At 44.7% G+C, this 18,644-nt stretch overlaps 1 protein-coding gene across 1 annotated transcript in view; it reads left to right on the forward strand.

Annotated features, from left to right (window-relative positions):
* The window catches only part of LOC126470751 (ras and EF-hand domain-containing protein-like), a 379,970-nt gene that overhangs the window by 185,702 nt on the left and 175,624 nt on the right, over nucleotides 1-18,644 (forward strand). Inside the window, exon 3 of the mRNA XM_050098757.1 lies at nucleotides 15,700-15,886. Within this exon, the coding sequence (XP_049954714.1) occupies nucleotides 15,700-15,886 (187 nt within the window). The remainder of the gene's footprint in view (nucleotides 1-15,699; nucleotides 15,887-18,644) is intronic.

Below are 18,644 nucleotides of genomic sequence, written 5' to 3' on the forward strand. Positions count from 1 at the left end.
TATCGCCGACAGGCTGTTGAAACCTAATATTCCTTAATTAACTTGTCAGCATGAAAAGATAAGTTAACAGAATTACCACTTGAGATAAATAACAATAAAGGCGAAATGAAAATTGTGCACAAACCTATGATTTTTTCTTTCACCTTTGCTTCTACCACTCCTTCCTCATCCTCTATCCATCCTTCCCGTTCCCTACAGCTCTCTGTCTTCTCCCTCCTGCCGCATCTCTCTAACCCTCCCTCCCTTGCCCCTTCCCCTACCGCTCCCTCCGCACTCCTCGTTCATTATTCTCTCTCTCTCTCTCTCTCTCTCTCTCTCTCTCTCTCTCTCTCACACACACACACACACACACACATACACACACAAACACACACACTTAATTTTACTTACACTTTTTATAAGGGACGATGAAAAAGTTTCAGTTTGGGGGCGTTGCTGCAGCGTATATGCAACATAGCGTGACTCCGATTCTGGTACACTGGTATATAACCACTGACATATAGGTAAGGGATTAGTGTGGCATTCGTGTCTCTCTGACGTATGTACGGCAAATGAGGAAACATTCCGTATGTAGTATACAATTTATCAAAAAACAGTGAATATTGCAACAGCCCCCACATCACTTTACGTATCATGAACAGGTAATTCCAATCTATGATTTGAGAAATGCCATCTCAGAATGTGAGGAAGAGTATTCTCATTTCTGTTGCAACACCTTTTTTCTTCCTAAGCATTAGGGAGGCACCATCTCAGGCAAATCCAACTAGGTTTGCTTTAAGGTAAGATGCAGTTAGATTATGTGAATCTAGTTTCTACAGCAGAGCTTCTTTTATTGAAAATGCTGCCACATCAGTCAGCTCTACAAAATCTCCAAAAAAGTGTTTGCAAAGAAGCTTTAATGCTCGTATCACATCTCATACAAACTACTGGCATAGGTTTACTACTTGTAGTAGTAGATTCATCAGTTAGTGTACTAAGTTTAATATTACTATCCACAAGCCGGCCGAAGTGGCCGTGCGGTTAAAGGCACTGCAGTCTGGAACCGCAAGACCGCTACGGTCGCAGGTTCGAATCCTGCCTCGGGCATGGATGTTTGTGATGTCCTTAGGTTAGTTAGGTTTAACTAGTTCTAAGTTCTAGGGGACTGCTGACCTCAGCAGTTGAGTCCCATAGTGCTCAGAGCCATTTGAACCATTTAGAGTTCATGGTGGCCAAGTTGGCTCTGAGCACTATGGGACTTAACATCTGTGGTCATCAATCCCCTAGAACTTAGAACTACTTAAACCTAACTAACCTAAGGACATCATACACATCCAAGCCCGAGGCAGGATTCGAACCTGCGACCGTAGCGGTCACGCGGTTCCAGACTGAAGCGCCTAGAACCGCACGGCCACACCGGCCGGCAGGTGGCCAAGTGATAGCCGGCACGGTAGCTCAGCGTGTTCGGTCAGAGGGCATATCTGCCCTTTGTAATAAACAAATTAAGTGAACGGATCAACGATGAACCTGAGCGAGTGTCGTAGAAACGACCGCCCCGAACAAATGTACGAACAATAACGAACAAAATGGGATCTTTTTTTTTAAAAAAAAAAAAATAAAATAAAACCTGATTAGCGTTCGTGTATGAGGCGACGGTTCGACTCCCGCTAAAACTGAATTATTAATCTATTTTTTCATCACTGTGCATATTGTTTAATTTATATGACATTTAAGAGATAATATCATGAAAAAACACGTGTATTTGCATGAAGTTTCAATTTATGTTTCCCATGTCTGTAGGGCAACAACCATCCTGCAACGTGTGAAAGAGTCAAATAACATATGAAATTCATTAAAACTTCATGAAAATACCAGTGAATTTTTTTTCAGTGTATTAGCTCTCAAAGTTCACATTAATTTAATAACGTGACCAGTGATGAAGAATATACGGAGTGTTACAAAAAGGTACGGCTAAACTTTCAGGAAACATTCCTCACACACAAAGAAAGAAAATATGTTATGTGGACATGTGTCCGTAAACGCTTACTTTCCATGTTAGAGCTCATTTTATTACTTCTCTTCAAATCACATTACTCATGGAATGGAAACACACAGCAACAGAACGTACCAGCGTGACTTCAAACACTTTGTTACAGGAAATGTTCAAAATGTCCTCCGTTAGCGAGGATACATGCATCCACCCTCCATCGCATGGAATCCCTGATGCGCTGAGGCAGCCCTGGAGAATGGCGTATTGTATCGCAGCCGTCCACAATACGAGCACGAAGAGTCTCTACATTTGGTACCGGGGTTGCGTAGACAACAGCTTTCAAATGCCCCCATAAATGAAAGTCAAGAGGGTTGAGGTCAGGAGAGCGTGGAGGCCATGGAATTCGTCCGCCTCTACCATCGGTCACCGAATCTGTTGTTGAGAAGCGTACGAACACTTCGACTGAAATGTGCAGGAGCTCCATCGTGCATGAACCACATGTTGTGTCGTACTTGTAAAGGCACATGTTCTAGCAGCACAGGTGGAGTATCCCGTATGAAATCATGATAACGTGCTCCATTGAGCGTAGGTGGAAGAACATGGGCCCAATCAAGACATCACCAACAATGCCTGCCCAAACGTTCACAGAAAACCTGTGTTGATGACGTGATTGCACAACTGCGTGCGGATTCTCGTCAGCCCACACATGTTGATTGTGAAAATTTAGAATTCGATCACGTTGGAATGAAGCCTCATCCGTAAAGAGAACATTTGCACTGAAATGAGGATTGACACATTGTTGGATGAACCATTCGCAGAAGTATATCCGTGGAGGCCAATCAGCTGCTGATAGTGCCTGCACACGCTGTACATGGTACGGAAACAACTGGTTCTCCCGTAGCACTCTCCATACAGTGACGTGGTCAACGTTACCTTGTACAGCAGCAACTTCTCTGACGCTGACATTAGGGTTATCGTCAACTGCACGAAGAATTGCTTCTTCCATTGCAGGTGTCCTCGTCGTTCTAGGTCTTCCCCAGTCGCGAGTCATAGGCTGGAATGTTCCGTGCTCCCTAAGACGCCGATCAGTTGCTTCGAACATCTTCCTGTCGGGACACCTTCGTTCTGGAAATCTGTCTCGATACAAACGTACCGCATCATGGCTATTGCCCCGTGCTAATCCCTACATCAAATGGGCATCTGCCAACTCCGCATTTGTAAACAGTGCACTGACTGCAAAACCACGTTCGTGATGAGCACTAACCTGTTGATGCTACTTACTGATGTCCTTGATGCTAGTACTGTAGAGCAATGAGTCGCATGTCAACACAAGCACCGAAGTCAACATTACTTTCCTTCAATTGGGCCAACTGGCGGTGAATCGAGGAAGTACAGTACATACTGATGAAACTAAAATGATCTCTAACACGGAAATTAAGCGTTTCCGCACACATGTCCACATAACATCTTTTCTTTATTTGTGTGTGAGGAATGTTTCCTGAAAATTTGGTCGTACCTTTTTGTAACACCCTGTGTATATTAAAATCTGAGTGGTACCTGGATTCGAACCGCCGCCTTGTCTACGAGCCGCCTGCAACGCGCGAAGGCTAAACGCTTGACCACAACGACTAACTACAACCGGCTTTTACGCACAGATATGTCAGTTACGCAATAAGTGAGTAAAACTTCTCTTGCGATTTTCTTGGAATCGCCAGAGTATTGCAACTTACAACTTGCACATTCTGTTGCTTTAATGGCCTACTAAAGGAGTACAAAGTTTGAAGCAATTCCGTGATTCCAACGTCGTGGCCGCCCCTTGTCAGCTTCACAAGAGAAGGGTCTGACATCTGGGTCACCGATTTTTATCAAGTTTTCAAGGACGTTCTATACTGTAAATAAAGGGACACGTGTTTTGGCTTTTTGCAAGACAATCCCTCGTTGTTGGAAAAAAATCGACGTCAGGGGTGATGTCGTAACATGGTATTTTCAATGCTATCTATCGAAAGATCGTCTAAAAACAAACAGTTTTTGTTAATATGATATGTGGTCCAAAGTTAACAATATTCGGGTTATTAACGTTTTTGTGTTTTCATGCTGTAGCTTGGGAACCCGTCATTCTACGTGTCTAACAGAGCGACGTCGTCGGTCGAGCGGTTACTTTCAGTTTTTCTTGTTTACCGATGCACGTAAGTTTATTGTTCCCATAACTTGTTAATAAAGACTTTCGTTGTCTTGAACACCAAAAAAAAAAAAGGATCGGAGGGGTCGGGAAGAGGAAGGCATCGTGGCCAGGTCTTTGGTTTCGACCACTGCCCGTTCTGTCTACTCCGGCCTAAAGCTGACTGGTCTACTTCCTTAAGGAGAAAGAAGGTGACAGTTCGGATCCACCTGGAGAAATGTTGCTGTTAATAACTTTTCTTTTTTCGTTGTAATTATTCGTCCTGCAAATAGCCAGGAAAAAAGGGGTGGTCAAGACATTAGACTACAAAACTGTTGGTCCGTGCCGGCCGTTGTGACCGAGCGGTTCTAGGCGCTACAGTCTGGAGCCGCGTGACCGCTACGGTCGCAGGTTCGAATCCTGCCTCGGGCATGGATGTGTTTGATGTCCTTAGGTTAGTTAGGTTTAAGCAGTTCTAAGTTCTAGGGGACTGATGACCTCAGATGTTAAGTCCCATGTGCTCAGAGCCATTTTTTTGCTGGTCCGTTTGTGTATGTGATAATATTCTGGTAATGGGACTACTTTTATTTTCTTTTTTTTTCTCTCAAGTAAATCGTCGGTAGGTGTTTTTAATAATCAAATATTATATCGTGGTGACAGTTATTTTCATCGTGATACATGGAAATGAGCGTTTGGCGTCATTGGCCGCCTTGGTGCAGGTCTTATTACATTCCACACTACATTGGGCGACGTGCGCGGGATGGGGATGAAATGATGATGAAGACAACACAACACCCAGTCCCTGAGCGGAGATTATCCACGACTCAGCCGGGAATCGAACCCGTGCCCGTAGGACGGCAATCCCTTACACTGACCACTCAGTTATCGGGCTGGACATCGTGATACATCACTCGCAATGATAGAACTTCTGTAGTTAAATGATAATGCTAAACCGACCTGCACCATGAAACTGATGTCACCGAAATATACCTCTCTTTTACAATCGTGTGACGTTTACCTCTATCACACTACTTCAAAATCATGCGACATTACAGCAGAGCAGAGAATTATAAGTCGCTACCGAAATTCATGCGTTGATCCATAACCAGTTATCCACGCGTGGCTTTCAAGATATGATTTTATACGCTTAGTATACATCCAAATTGATATCTCATATGTCTGTTTTTAGCGACGCGAATCAGATGTTTTCCACGAACATTGTACAGGAAGAGTGTCAATGCGGCGAGATTTCGTTCGTGTATTGCGCATGATGTGATAAATATTTACGTTTTGCCTGTTTCCATGATAAGTTCCACCATACTCATTGCGAGAAAGCTCGCGACCCGACGTTGAGTTAGGATTACGCAATAATATACTTTAGGTGTATCTTTGTAATATGTATCATGGTGAAAATAATTTTCAGTACTCTACTTATTTGATTATTTATCACACTTCCGGATGTTTTACTTTAAAATATGAAAGAAAAGTATTCGATTATCATAAGATTATCAGATAAGACGAAACAAGTATCGAATGAAAAAAAAACCACGCCCTAGAATCGAACACAGACCAGCAGCTTGGTAGTCGACTGCCCTGACTGGTTCTTTTTTTATCTCCGACCCGGCTGCGAATCGAATCTGGAGCCACATGATCTAGAGGAACGGACACTAACCACTTTTTTCCGTCTAACTAACTACTTCTTCAACTGAGTTTAACCTTTAAAAAAATGAAAGAAAAATCAAAGCTACACCTACTTGGTACCGCCACTTTTATCTTACCGCTAAAAGAAAATGAATTATCCCTCTTCAGGCGTTACCCCTAATTATTCCAGAAAATTCTCCCAAGGCGATAGGATTCAGTGTTCTATAACTTTTTTTACATGATTATAATTAGTAAATGTGTACAAATGAAAATCCTATGAAACATAATGTTACCAAAAAAGGTATTAAAAACACAAATAACATTTGTAGGTTGCTTGTGCAACTTCAGCTAGCAGATTCTTTCTAATAGAAATGACACAAATGGCTGTTTCTTGTCCACTTCCACCTGCGTTATCTCCAACAATGCCGCGTAAGATATCTACAACAGATTGATTCTGTTTTGTTAATGTCCCAGTAAATGCAGCTTTCCATGAATCAGCCAGTCTCTTTTCTTTGCCACTACTTGCAATTCGGGACTAGATTAACCTTATCCATTACGGATATTTTAGAACCCGTGACTGTTAATTGAATGTAAATAAGTTACATAAAACTGCAACCAGTTTTTGTTAAGAAGAACTAGGGACCGTCTAGCAGAAGGTCGAAACATGTCTCTTTATTTTCAATATAGAACATCCTTGCAAAACATTATCACAATCGGTGACTCACATGTTAGAACCTCCACAGCAACGTGTAATAAACCTAGTTTGAAAAGTATTTGAATAATACAGGGTCCGGCAAAAAGACCTCCCGTGTTTGGAGAGACCACTGTGCGAGTTGTGGTGGGGTTACTGATGTGGAAGAGGTACCGATCGACAGCGGTATACCTTCCATTTTCAGAAGGCGCAGTGGCTTGGCTATATGAGCATCGTGCGTTTGTCGTGGAGAACTATATTCGTAATGGTGGTTCTGTGATTATTACTCAGCAAGTATTTCGCATTCGGTTCAAACAGAGCCGATATGATTCTGTTCCTGATTGAAAAACTATGCGAGTTTGGGTATCAGACTTTAGAGCATCGAGTTCTCCACTGAAAAGAAAATATATTGGACGACCTCGGAGTGTTACAACGCCGGAAAATGTTGTGCGTGTGAGAGCATCCGTCCAGCAATTTCCAAAGCGTCAGCACTTAAACATGAGCTGCGCTGAGATTGACTGATAGGATCATCTGCACAGAGATCTTCACATACACCCCTGCAAAATGATTGCTATCCAGAAATGGAGTAAGAGAGAATTTGAAACTTACAGAGCTGTACGTGAGAAAATACCTCCCAGCACTGAACTGATTTCTTTTGATAAGGCCCACTTTCACTGGTCAAATTCTGTGGGTAAATAAAGTTTTCGTTACTGGGCACCAGAAAACCCCCAGGAACTTCACCAACGACCACTTCACAGCCATCGTGTGACAATATGATACACCCTAACTGAATTAAGTGTGTGCGTACCGTATTTTTTTCGAAAAAGATGACGTAACGGTAACAGTTAATTCAAACTACTACTGTCACATGGTAGAGACCTACGTTAAACCAGTTTGTTGTGGGAGGTGCCTGGTTCCCACAATACGGCGCCACAGCTCACACCTCTCGGCGTTCTCTAGATATTTTAAGAGAGTTGTTCCCCGCACGTCTTCTCTCTTCACGATCCTGCAAGCACGTAGGAGGGAATAACCCAGGAAGTGGCTCCAAGAACTATGGCCAACTTCCGGGAAATGCTCGGTCAATGTGCTAACAATGGATAACAATGGACGACGCCGTTCACCGAGCATAATTTTTAAAATCACCAAGTGCTAAACGGCATAGAATTTGTAGTTTACAAATAAAACTACTTTCTCTGTATCTGTCTTTGCTTGTTTGTTACTATCTTGTAACACGCCCGGGAGTGCTAATGGGGATGGGGGACCTTTAACTGGTTGTCGTTTCGTGACCGTGCGCCCTGTCCACACCTCGTACCGGGTAATCCCGCGGCGGTCGTACTGTTCTACTCCACAGCTGGCTGTTGGCGTGCCTGAAATTATCTATCGAAATAATACAAGCGGGTTTAGGGGAGCCGCTGAACGGTTAAACACAACACTGTCCTATGTCTGGTATGAACATCTACACTCCTGGAAATGGAAAAAAGAACACATTGACACCGGTGTGTCAGACCCACCATACTTGCTCCGGACACTGCGAGAGGGCTGTACAAGCAATGATCACACGCACGGCACAGCGGACACACCAGGAACCGCGGTGTTGGCCGTCGAACGGCGCTAGCTGCGCAGCATTTGTGCACCGCCGCCGTCAGTGTCAGCCAGTTTGCCGTGGCATACGGAGCTCCATCGCAGTCTTTAACACTGGTAGCATGCCGCGACAGCGTGGACGTGAACCGTATGTGGAGTTGACGGACTTTGAGCGAGGGCATATAGTGGGCATGCGGGAGGCCGGGTGGACGTACCGCCGAATTGCTCAACACGTGGGGCGTGAGGTCTCCACAGTACATCGATGTTGTCGCCAGTGGTCGGCGGAAGGTGCACGTGCCCGTCGACCTGGGACCGGACCGCAGCGACGCACGGATACACGCCAAGACCGTAGTATCCTACGCAGTGCCGTAGGGGACCGCACCGCCACTTCCCAGCAAATTAGGGACACTGTTGCTCCTGGGGTATCGGCGAGGACCAATCGCAACCGTCTCCATGAGGCTGGGCTACGGTCCCGCACACCGTTAGGCCGTCTTCCGCTCACGCCCCAACATCGTGCAGCCCGCCTCCAGTGGTGTCGCGACAGGCGTGAATGGAGGGACGAAGGAGACGTGTCGTCCTCAGCGATGAGAGTCACTTCTGCCTTGGTGCCAATGATGGTCGTCTGCGTGTTTGGCGCCGTGCAGGTGAGCGCCACAATCAGGACTGCATACGACCGAGGCACACAGGGCCAACACCCGGCATCATGGTGTGGGGAGCGATCTCCTACACTGGCCGTACACCACTGGTGATCGTCGAGGGGACACTGAATAGTGCACGGTACATCCAAACCGTCATCGAACTCATCGTTCTACCATTCCTAGACCGGCAAGGGAACTTGCTGTTCCAACAGGACAATGCACGTCCGCATGTATCCCGTGCCACCCAACGTGCTCTAGAAGGTGTAAGTCAACTACCCTGGCCAGCAAGATCTCCGGATCTGTCCCCCATTGAGCATGTTTGGGACTGGATGAAGCGTCGTCTCACGCGGTCTGCACGTCCAGCACGAACGCTGGTCCAACTGAGGTGCCAGGTGGAAATGGCATGGCAAGCCGTTCCACAGGACTACATCCAGCATCTCTACGATCGTCTCCATGGGAGAATAGCAGGCTGCATTGCTGCGAAAGGTGGATATACACTGTACTAGTGCCGACATTGTGCATGCTCTGTTGCCTGTGTCTATGTGCCTGTGGTTCTGTCAGTGTGATCATGTGATGTATCTGACCCCAGGAATGTGTCAATAAAGCTTCCCCTTCCTGGGACAATGAGTTCACGGTGTTCTTATTTCAATTTCCAGGAGTGTATATTCTGAGACGATATGGAAACCACAGGTTGCACTGTTTACACTCTAAATCGTAAATGTTTATTCCAATTAACAATCTTGATGATTAACAGTCCAAAGTATAATTCAGACGAACGTACGCGTAACCGACACGACGCGGGTGATTGTTGATGATGCGGAAGCCGAATGATCGAACGAAAGTTCTTACGCTCGTCACACATACAGATATCTGGTAATAGGCCTGATTGTCACAAGTAATGATATAACACTGTTTGTAAAGTTAATTTTTCAGTTCTCAGTTCTCAATTGTACGAGCGTGCGCGAAACCGTCGCGGCGCGGCTGATTGTTGATGATGCGGAACGCGATGATCGAACGAACGTTCTCACGCTCGCTACAAATCACTGGCACTTGATTGCACTCTTTTGTGGTAAATAGTATTACTGATTCACATTTGCTCATTCTTGGAGACCGAAAACAGCGCGGATGATCGATGCTATGCGACACGCAACGAGAGGATAAATAAATACGTTATTAACGCCACTGCTCATTTTCAGTTACTTCTTGACGCACTTTCCTCTGAACCATTTCCGTATGTCATCACTTTACTCTAATAGCATTTGTAGGAACACTTCAACCTGAATACTAACAATGGTTCTACATGTAGAGCTACACACTACACCACATAACAGTTTCGTGTCCCGTGCTTCACTCACTACAGACACGGCTGCCCGCATAGATACTCCACAACTAAACCAGCGATATGAAAATACGCTTACAACCTTTTGAAATACGGAAGGTGTTTTTGTCGGACCCTGTACGTCTATAGCTGGTGGAAAACCACAACTCAGGTGTCTGTCAGTAAAAGTAAAGTAAAGCTCGGCGTCCTGGCCCTGATGGGCCAATCGGGACTGACCGACCGCCATGTCATCCTCTGTTAGTGGCGTCACTACGCGCAGTATGGAGGGCCGTGGAGTCAGCACGCCGCCCTCCTGGGCGTTGTCGGCTTTCTTGAATTTGGATCCGCCATCCGCCAATTGTCACTCAGGTGGCTCCTCAGTTGACATCGCGAGGCTTAGTGCATCCCGTTCTAGTCCTCTCACCAGGGGTAAACCCCGTCACAACAGGAAATCGAACCCGGATCCTGTGAATAGCAGCCAGACTCGCTGAACACTGAGCTTTGAAGGCGGACTAGGTGTCAGTCAGGAGTGACGTCAAAAATCCGAAATACGTTCTAGGGCATTTAGAAACAAACATACTGTTAATAAGACCAATGCTAAAATGTTACGACTAACAAAGGCCGCGTGTGAAACAAAAATCTGTCTGTGACAACTTTCCATTTACCAATAATTGTTAATTTAACCCATTTTATAATATTAATAGAATCAGATAATGTAGAAAGCCAATATTCGAGTATAACGAGAAGCAGAAAACCAGAGCACAGTGAGAATGGAAGTAGCGGTAAAGATATGGTGTTGCAATCTGTCGATTTATTTATAAGTAGCCTTTATAGTCGGAGACAGGTATCATTTACAGTTCATGACTTTATTGACAAAACAGTTATAGAAATGTGTATAGCACTTACAAAAATTTCTATACCCGACAGAAAAGCGATCGAAACTACGCATCACAGATTGTTCTTCCGTTGGATCACACTGCATACTTTACTAACGCTTGTAGTCTTCAAATAATCCGATCGAGTTTTTGTTGGATAAAATAAACAGTTGTAGAAGGCAGCTCGACATAAATACGCGCATCGAACAGATTTGAAGGAAGTATTTTGTTTTTCAAAACTCGAGGAAAATTCTTCTGTATGTGAGCCTCAATTAGTGATTTCCATGAAGAATATATGTACAAATGCACAATAAACAGTAATTGATTTTTTTCACCCCTCCCCCCGCCCCGTCCCGTCATGAACCGTGGACCTTGTGGTTGGTAGACTGGCTTGCGTGCCTTAGCCTTAAAGATAGCCGAACCGTGGGTGTTAGCACAACAGAGGGGTAACTGTTCAGAGGTCAGACAAACGCGTGGTACTTGAAGAGGGGTAGCAGCCTTTTCAGTAGTTGCAGAGGCAACAGTCTGGACGATTGACTGACCTCGCCCTGCAACATAAACCAAAACGGAATTGTTATCCTGGAACTGCGAACGGCAGAAAGCAAGGGGAAACTACAGCCGTAATTTTTCCCGACAGCATGGTTAAGTGATGATAGCATCCTCTTCGGTAAAATATTCCGGAGGTAAAGTAATCCCCGTTCTGATCTCCAGGCGAGGACTACTCAGGAGGATGTTGTCATTAGAAGAGACAAAACTGGCGTTCGGCGGTTAGGAGCGTGGAATGTTAGATCCCTTTAATTGGGTAGGTAGGTTAGAAAATTTAAAAAAGGAAGTGCATAGGTTAAAATTAGGTATAGTGGGAATTAGTGAAGTTCAGTGGCAGGAGGAAAAGGACTTCTGGACAGGTGAACAAGTACAAAATCAAATAGAGGTAATGCAGGAGTAGGTATAAAAATTCATAAGGAAATAGTAATGCGCGTAAGCTACTATGAACAGCGTAGTGAGCCGCGCGGGATTAGCCGAGCAGTCTTAGGCGCTGCAGTCATGGACTGTGCGGCTGGTCCCGGCGGAGGTCCGAGTGCTCCCTCGGACATGGGTGTGTGTGTTTGTCCTTAGGATAATTTAGGTTAAGTAGTGTGTAAGCTTGGGGACTGATGACCTTCGCAGTTAAGTCCCATAAGATTCCACAAACATTTGAACATTTTGAACAGCATAGTGAACGCATTATCGTGGCCGAGATAAACACGGAGCCCTCACCCATCGCAGTAGTACAAGTTTATATGCCATCTATCTCCGCAGATGATGAAGAGACTGAAGAAGTGTATGATCAGATCAAAGAAATTATTCAGATAGCTAAGGGAGATGAAAATTGAGTTGTGATGGGAGACAGGAATTCGATAGCAGGAAAAAGAAGAGAAGGAAAAATAGTAGGTGAATACGGACTGTGGGGGAAAGGAATGAAAGAGAAAGCCGCCTGGCAGAATTCTGCACAGAGTATAATTAATTTGTTGATAACACTTAGTTTAAGACTCGTCAAAGAAGGTTGTATACGTGGAAGAGACCTGGAGACCCCTGAAGGTTTAAAAATGATTATATAAAGTAAGACAGAGATTTTGGAACCAGATTTTAAATTGTAAGACATTTCTAGCGGCAGATGTGGATTCTGACCACAATTTACTGGTAATGAACAGTAGGTAAATCTAAAGAAATTGCGAAAAGGTAGGAAATTAAGAAGAAAGAACCGGCGGTTGTTGAGTTTCATAGGGAGTATTAGGCAACGATTTTCTAAACCGGGGGGGAAGGTATACAGTGGAAGACGTGTGGGTAGCCTTGAGAGATGAAATAGTGAAGACAGCAGAGGATCAAATAGTTAAAAAGACAAGGTCCAGTAGAAATCCTTGGATAGCACAGGAGATATTGAATTTAACTGATCAAAGGAGAAAATATAAAAATGCAGCAAATGAAGCAGGCGAAATGGAATACAAACGTCTAAAGAATGAGGCAGAAAAAAAGTGCGAAATGGCTGAACAGGAAGGACTAAAGAACAAATATAAGGATTTAGAAACTTATTTCACTTCGAGGAAGAATGATACCGCCTACGTGAAAATTAAGAAGACAGTTGGAGTAAAGAGAAGCAACTGTATGTCTATCAAGAGCACAGATGGAAAACTAGTCCTAAGCAAAGAAGGGAAAGCTGGAAGGTGGAAGCAATATATACAGGGTCTATACAAGGGAAATAAACTTGAAACCAATATTATATAAATGTATGAGGATGTAGATGAAGATGAGATGGGAGATATGATACTGTGAGAATAATTTGACAGGCCCTAAGTCGAAACAAGGCCCCGGGAGTAGACGACATTCCGTCGGAAGTACTGATAGCCTTGGGAGAGCCCGTCATGACAAAATTCTTCCATCTGGTGCGCAAGATGTATGAGACAGGCAAAATATCCTCAGAATTCAAGAAGAATATAATTATTCCAATTACAAAGAAAACAGGTGCTGACAGTTGTGAATATTACCGAACTATCAGTTTGAAAATAATGGTTGCAAAATACTAACACGAATTCCTTACAGAATGGAAAAACTAGTAGAAACCGGCCTCGGGAATGATCAATTCCGGAGAAATGTAAGAACACGCGAGGCAATATTGACCCAGCGACATCTCTTAGAAGATAGGTTAACGAAAGGTAAACCTATGTTAATAGCGTTTGTAGACTAAGAGAAACTACTCTATTTGAAATTCTGAAGGTAACAGGGATAAAAAACACGAAGAGAAAGCTACTTACAACTTGTACAGAAACCAGACGGCTGTTACAAGAGTCTAGAGGCATGAAAGGGAAGCAGTTGTTGAAAAGGGAGTGAGACACGCTTGCAGCCTATCCCCGATGTTATTCAATCTGCACACTGAGCAAGCGGTAAAGGAAACCAAACAAAAATTTGGAGAAGGAATTAAAGTTCAGGGAGAAGAAATAAAAACTTTGAGGTTTGCCGATGGCCTTGCAATTCTGTCGGAGACGGCAAAGGACTTTGAAAGCACATTGACTTGAAAGGAGGCTATAAGACGAATATCAACAAAAGCCAAACAGGGGTAATGAAATGTAGTCGAACTAATCAGGTGATGCTGAAGGAATTAGATTAGGAAACGAGACACTTAAAGTAGTAAATGCGTTTCGTTATTTGGGCAGCAAGGTAATTGATGATGGGCGAAGTTGAGAGGATGTAAACGGTATATCGCAGTGACAAGGAAAGCGTTTCTGAAGAGGTGAAATTTCTTAACATCGAATGTTGATTTAAGTGTTAGGAAGTCTTTTCCGAAGGTATTTGTGTGGACTGTAGCCATGAGTGAAAACGAAACAAGGAAGATAAACAATTTAGGCAAGAAGAGAGTAGAAGCTTTTGAAATGTGGTGCTACAGAGGAATGCTGAAGATTAGATGAGTAGATCACGTAATTGGGGAGAAAAGAAATTTGTGACACAGCCTGACTAGAAGAAGGGATCAGTTGACAGGACACACTTTGAGTCATCCAGGGATCATCTGTTTAACACTGGAAGGAAATGAGGGGGGTCGGGGGGTAAAATTATAGAGGGAGATTCAGAAGGATATAAGTTACAGTAGTTATTCCGAGATGAAGAAGCTGCACAGGATAGAAACAATACGGAGAGCTGTACGAAAACAGTCTTCGAATTAAAGACCACAACAGCAGCAACAACAGCAACAGGGATTTTCATGGATTTTTGTGACTGTCTACACTTAAAGTATTCTTTGTGTTTGCTTCCTTTCTTTATACGTGAAACTGTTTTGTTTAAAATAACAAATGTCACAAGCGTCTGAGTTCTGAGAGCTGTAAAGAGATTAGGTACAATTACTGTTGTACGAACATTTAATTTGTGTGCAGCAACTATAAATTATCTTTGAGTTATACCGAAAAATTCTTATAAAACAACTGCGGATTTTCACCCAACATTTTATATTTGAGGACATACCCCTACACCTATTCAGACGCGCTGATAGATGCATCTGAGCAAAAAACGTGTAGCGTCAGAAAGTTCACTACATTTGGATGCCCAGAGACTTTAGTGGGACATGAGTGGTAATGAAACTCGATACATGAAATGGTACTCGCGTTAAGAGATAAACTTTGGGAATTCTGCCAGGAGGAGCAGGTACAAATGTGTTGAAATATCTCTAACAACAGACGATATATGTTTGAAGTACTTATGTATCGTACTCTCTGTTCAATAAGATACATACGGAAAAAAATAGCTTAGTAGGTACTTTTTGTTACGAAACAAGGCCAACTGTTTCTAAGAAAAAGTAGAAAATTGAGACAGGAGTTGACTACACGAAAAATCGAATACTTTTAAAGAAAACGTTTTCCAAAGAGGTTGTCAGGAGTATCATGATTTCTTTTCTTTAGCAACAATGTTACCAGCTTCTATTAGTTACCCGACGTATTTTATCCAGTAATAACTACTGCAATAACTAGAACCGAATGTCAGTATCAAGTAATAATTAATCATAGCCTCTGTTTTTGTATGTGACAATTTTCCCACTTTACCACATGCTTTCGGTATTTCTTTCAATGGCTGCTATTTTTCTATGTTTCATCGAGCTTTTTTATTTCTCTAAGGTAGCTACGCGACTTTACCTTAATCGGAGATGACAGTTTCACCACAATGCTATTCGTTATTGCGCTTTCCTGCATTACGTAAACCGAAATAGGTGAACGACGCATTATACGAACTAATTAAAGATCCCACGGATACTACAAAACCAATTTCTTCATGTCTTATTTTATTTTATAATAACTTTTACTCTGTTTAGGGAAAAACAATCGCATTTGGAGCATCTAAGAAGTCTTGAAGAAGAACTCGATGTCCAGGTCGCACGGATAGAACAGAAGGCCAAAGAGGAGGCAGAAGCAAGATTTGAAGCTGAGAAGAGGTTGTTGAAGGAAAAAATGGAAGCCGAAATGGCCGAACTGCAACTCCACCTAAAACTATTCCAAAAGGTGAGTCCAACATAACAATGACGTGATGTCTTTCGTCTGCCGTGAGTGTGTTTGTAAATTGTGGATGTGTCTTGATTAAACTGTCAGTTACCAGTCATAAAAAAGTTTTATTTGCTTAGTCATAAAGAAATTCGAGCGCTGGCAGCTTCTACGAGGCATTGGACCATTTAGAGTACAAAAATTTGAGTAGTGCAGCATCACCCACAAAAATTGTCAATGTTTAAGTGCAGCATTTTCAAATACACTCCTGGAAATGGAAAAAAGAACACATTGACACGGGTGTGTCAGACCCACCATACTTGCTCCGGACACTGCAAGAGGGCTGTACAAGCAATGATCACACGCACGGCACAGCGGACACACCAGGAACCGCGGTGTTGGCCGTCGAATGGCGCTAGCTGCGCAGCATTTGTGCACCGCCGCCGTCAGTGTCAGCCAGTTTGCCGTGGCATACGGAGCTCCATCGCAGTCTTTAACACTGGTAGCATGCCGCGACAGCGTGGACGTGAACCGTATGTGCAGTTGACGGACTTTGAGCGAGGGCGTATAGTGGGCATGCGGGAGGCCGGGTGGACGTACCGCCGAATTGCTCAACACGTGGGGCGTGAGGTCTCCACAGTACATCGATGTTGTCGCCAGTGGTCGGCGGAAGGTGCACGTGCCCGTCGACCTGGGACCGGACCGCAGCGACGCACGGATGCACGCCAAGACCGTAGGATCCTACGCAGTGCCGTAGGGGACCGCACCGCCACTTCCCAGCAAATTAGGGACACTGTTGCTCCTGGGGTATCGGCGAGGACCATTCGCAATCGTCTCCATGAAGCTGGGCTACGGTCCCGCACACCGTTAGGCCGTCTTCCGTTCACGCCCCAACATCGTGCAGCCCGCCTCCAGTGGTGTCGCGACAGGCGTGAATGGAGGGACGAATGGAGACGTGTCGTCTTCAGCGATGAGAGTCGCTTCTGCCTTGGTGCCAATGATGGTCGTATGCGTGTTTGGCGCCGTGCAGTTGAGCGCCACAATCAGGACTGCATACGACCAAGGCACACAGGGCCAGCACCCGGCATCATGGTGTGGGGAGTGATCTCCTACACTGGCCGTACACCACTGGTGATCGTCGAGGGGACACTGAATAGTGCACGGTACATCCAAACCGTCATCGAACCCATCGTTCTACCATTCCTAGACCGGCAAGGGAACTTGCTGTTCCAACAGGACAATGCACGTCCGCATGTATCCCGTGCCACCCAACGTGCTCTAGAAGGTGTAAGTCAACTACCCTGGCCAGCAAGATCTCCGGATCTGTCCCCCATTGAGCATGTTTGGGACTGGATGAAGCGTCGTCTCACGCGGTCTGCACGTCCAGCACGAACGCTGGTCCAACTGAGGCGCCAGGTGGAAATGGCATGGGAAGCCGTTCCACAGGACTACATCCAGCATCTCTACGATCGTCTCCATGGGAGAATAGCAGCCTGCATTGCTGCGAAAGGTGGATATACACTGTACTAGTGCCGACATTGTGCATGCTCTGTTGCCTGTGTCTGTGTGCCTGTGGTTCTGTCAGTGTGATCATGTGATGCATCTGACCCCAGGAATGTGTCAATAAAGTTTCCCCTTCCTGGGACAATGAATTCACGGTGTTCTTATTTCAATTTCCAGGAGTGTATAACTGTTCAATTGACTAGAGAATTCTTGCCACCTATTTCGAAAAAGGACTGAATGTTCTATTCTGCTAACAGTGGATTCGTTTATGTTTTCGTATCAGTGGTCATACACGACGAAGTTACTTTGATTCCCTTTTTAACCGAGTGCTGCTCAGTTTTACCTTCTCAGAATGAGATTTTCACTCTGCAGTGGAGTGTGCGCTGATATGAACCTCCTGGCAGATTAAAACTTGTGCCGTACCTTTATCAGGTAAGTGCTCTACTAACTGAGCTACTCAAGCACGACTCACGCCCCCTCTCTCATAGCTTCAATTTTGCCAGTACCTCGCCTCCTACATTCCAAACTTCACAGAAGCTCTTCTGCGAATCTAGCAGAGCTAGCACTCCTGGAAGAGGGTTGGGTTGGGTTGTTCGGGGGAGGAGACCAAACAGAGAGGTCATCGGCCACAACGGATTAGGGAAGGATGGGGAAGGAAGGCGGCCGTGTCCTTTCAAAGGAACCATCCCGGCATTTTGCTGGAGCGATTTAGGGAAATCACGGGCGGCGCGGGGTTAGCCGAGCGGTCTAGGCGCTGCAATCATGGACTGTGCGGCTGGTCCCGGCGGAGGTTCGAGTCCTCCCTCGCGCATGCGTGTGTGTGTTTGTCTTTATGATAATTTAGGTTACGTAGTGTGTAAGCTTAGGGACTGATGAGCTTAGCAGTTAAGTCCCATAAGATTTCACACTCATTTGAACATATATAAATATATATTTTTTTTTGGAAATCACGGAAAACCTATATTGGGATGGCCAGACGCGGGATTGAACCGTCGTCCTCCTGAATGCGAGTCCAGTGTGCTAACCACTGCGCCACCTCGCTCGCTCACTTCTGGAAGAAAGGATATTGCGAAGACATGGCTTAGTCACAGCCTGGGGGATGTTTCCAGAAGGAGACTTTCACTCTGCAGGGGATTGTGCCCTGATATGAAACTTCCTGACAGATTAAAACTGTGTTTCTCTTGCTGGAAACATCCCCCAAGCTGTGGCTAAGCCGTGCCTCCGCAACATCCTTTCTTCGTGGAGTGCTAGTACTGCAATGTTCGCAGAAGAGCTT

Source organism: Schistocerca serialis, chromosome 3 (assembly GCF_023864345.2).
Source record: "Schistocerca serialis cubense isolate TAMUIC-IGC-003099 chromosome 3, iqSchSeri2.2, whole genome shotgun sequence".
NCBI lineage: Eukaryota > Metazoa > Arthropoda > Insecta > Orthoptera > Acrididae > Schistocerca > Schistocerca serialis.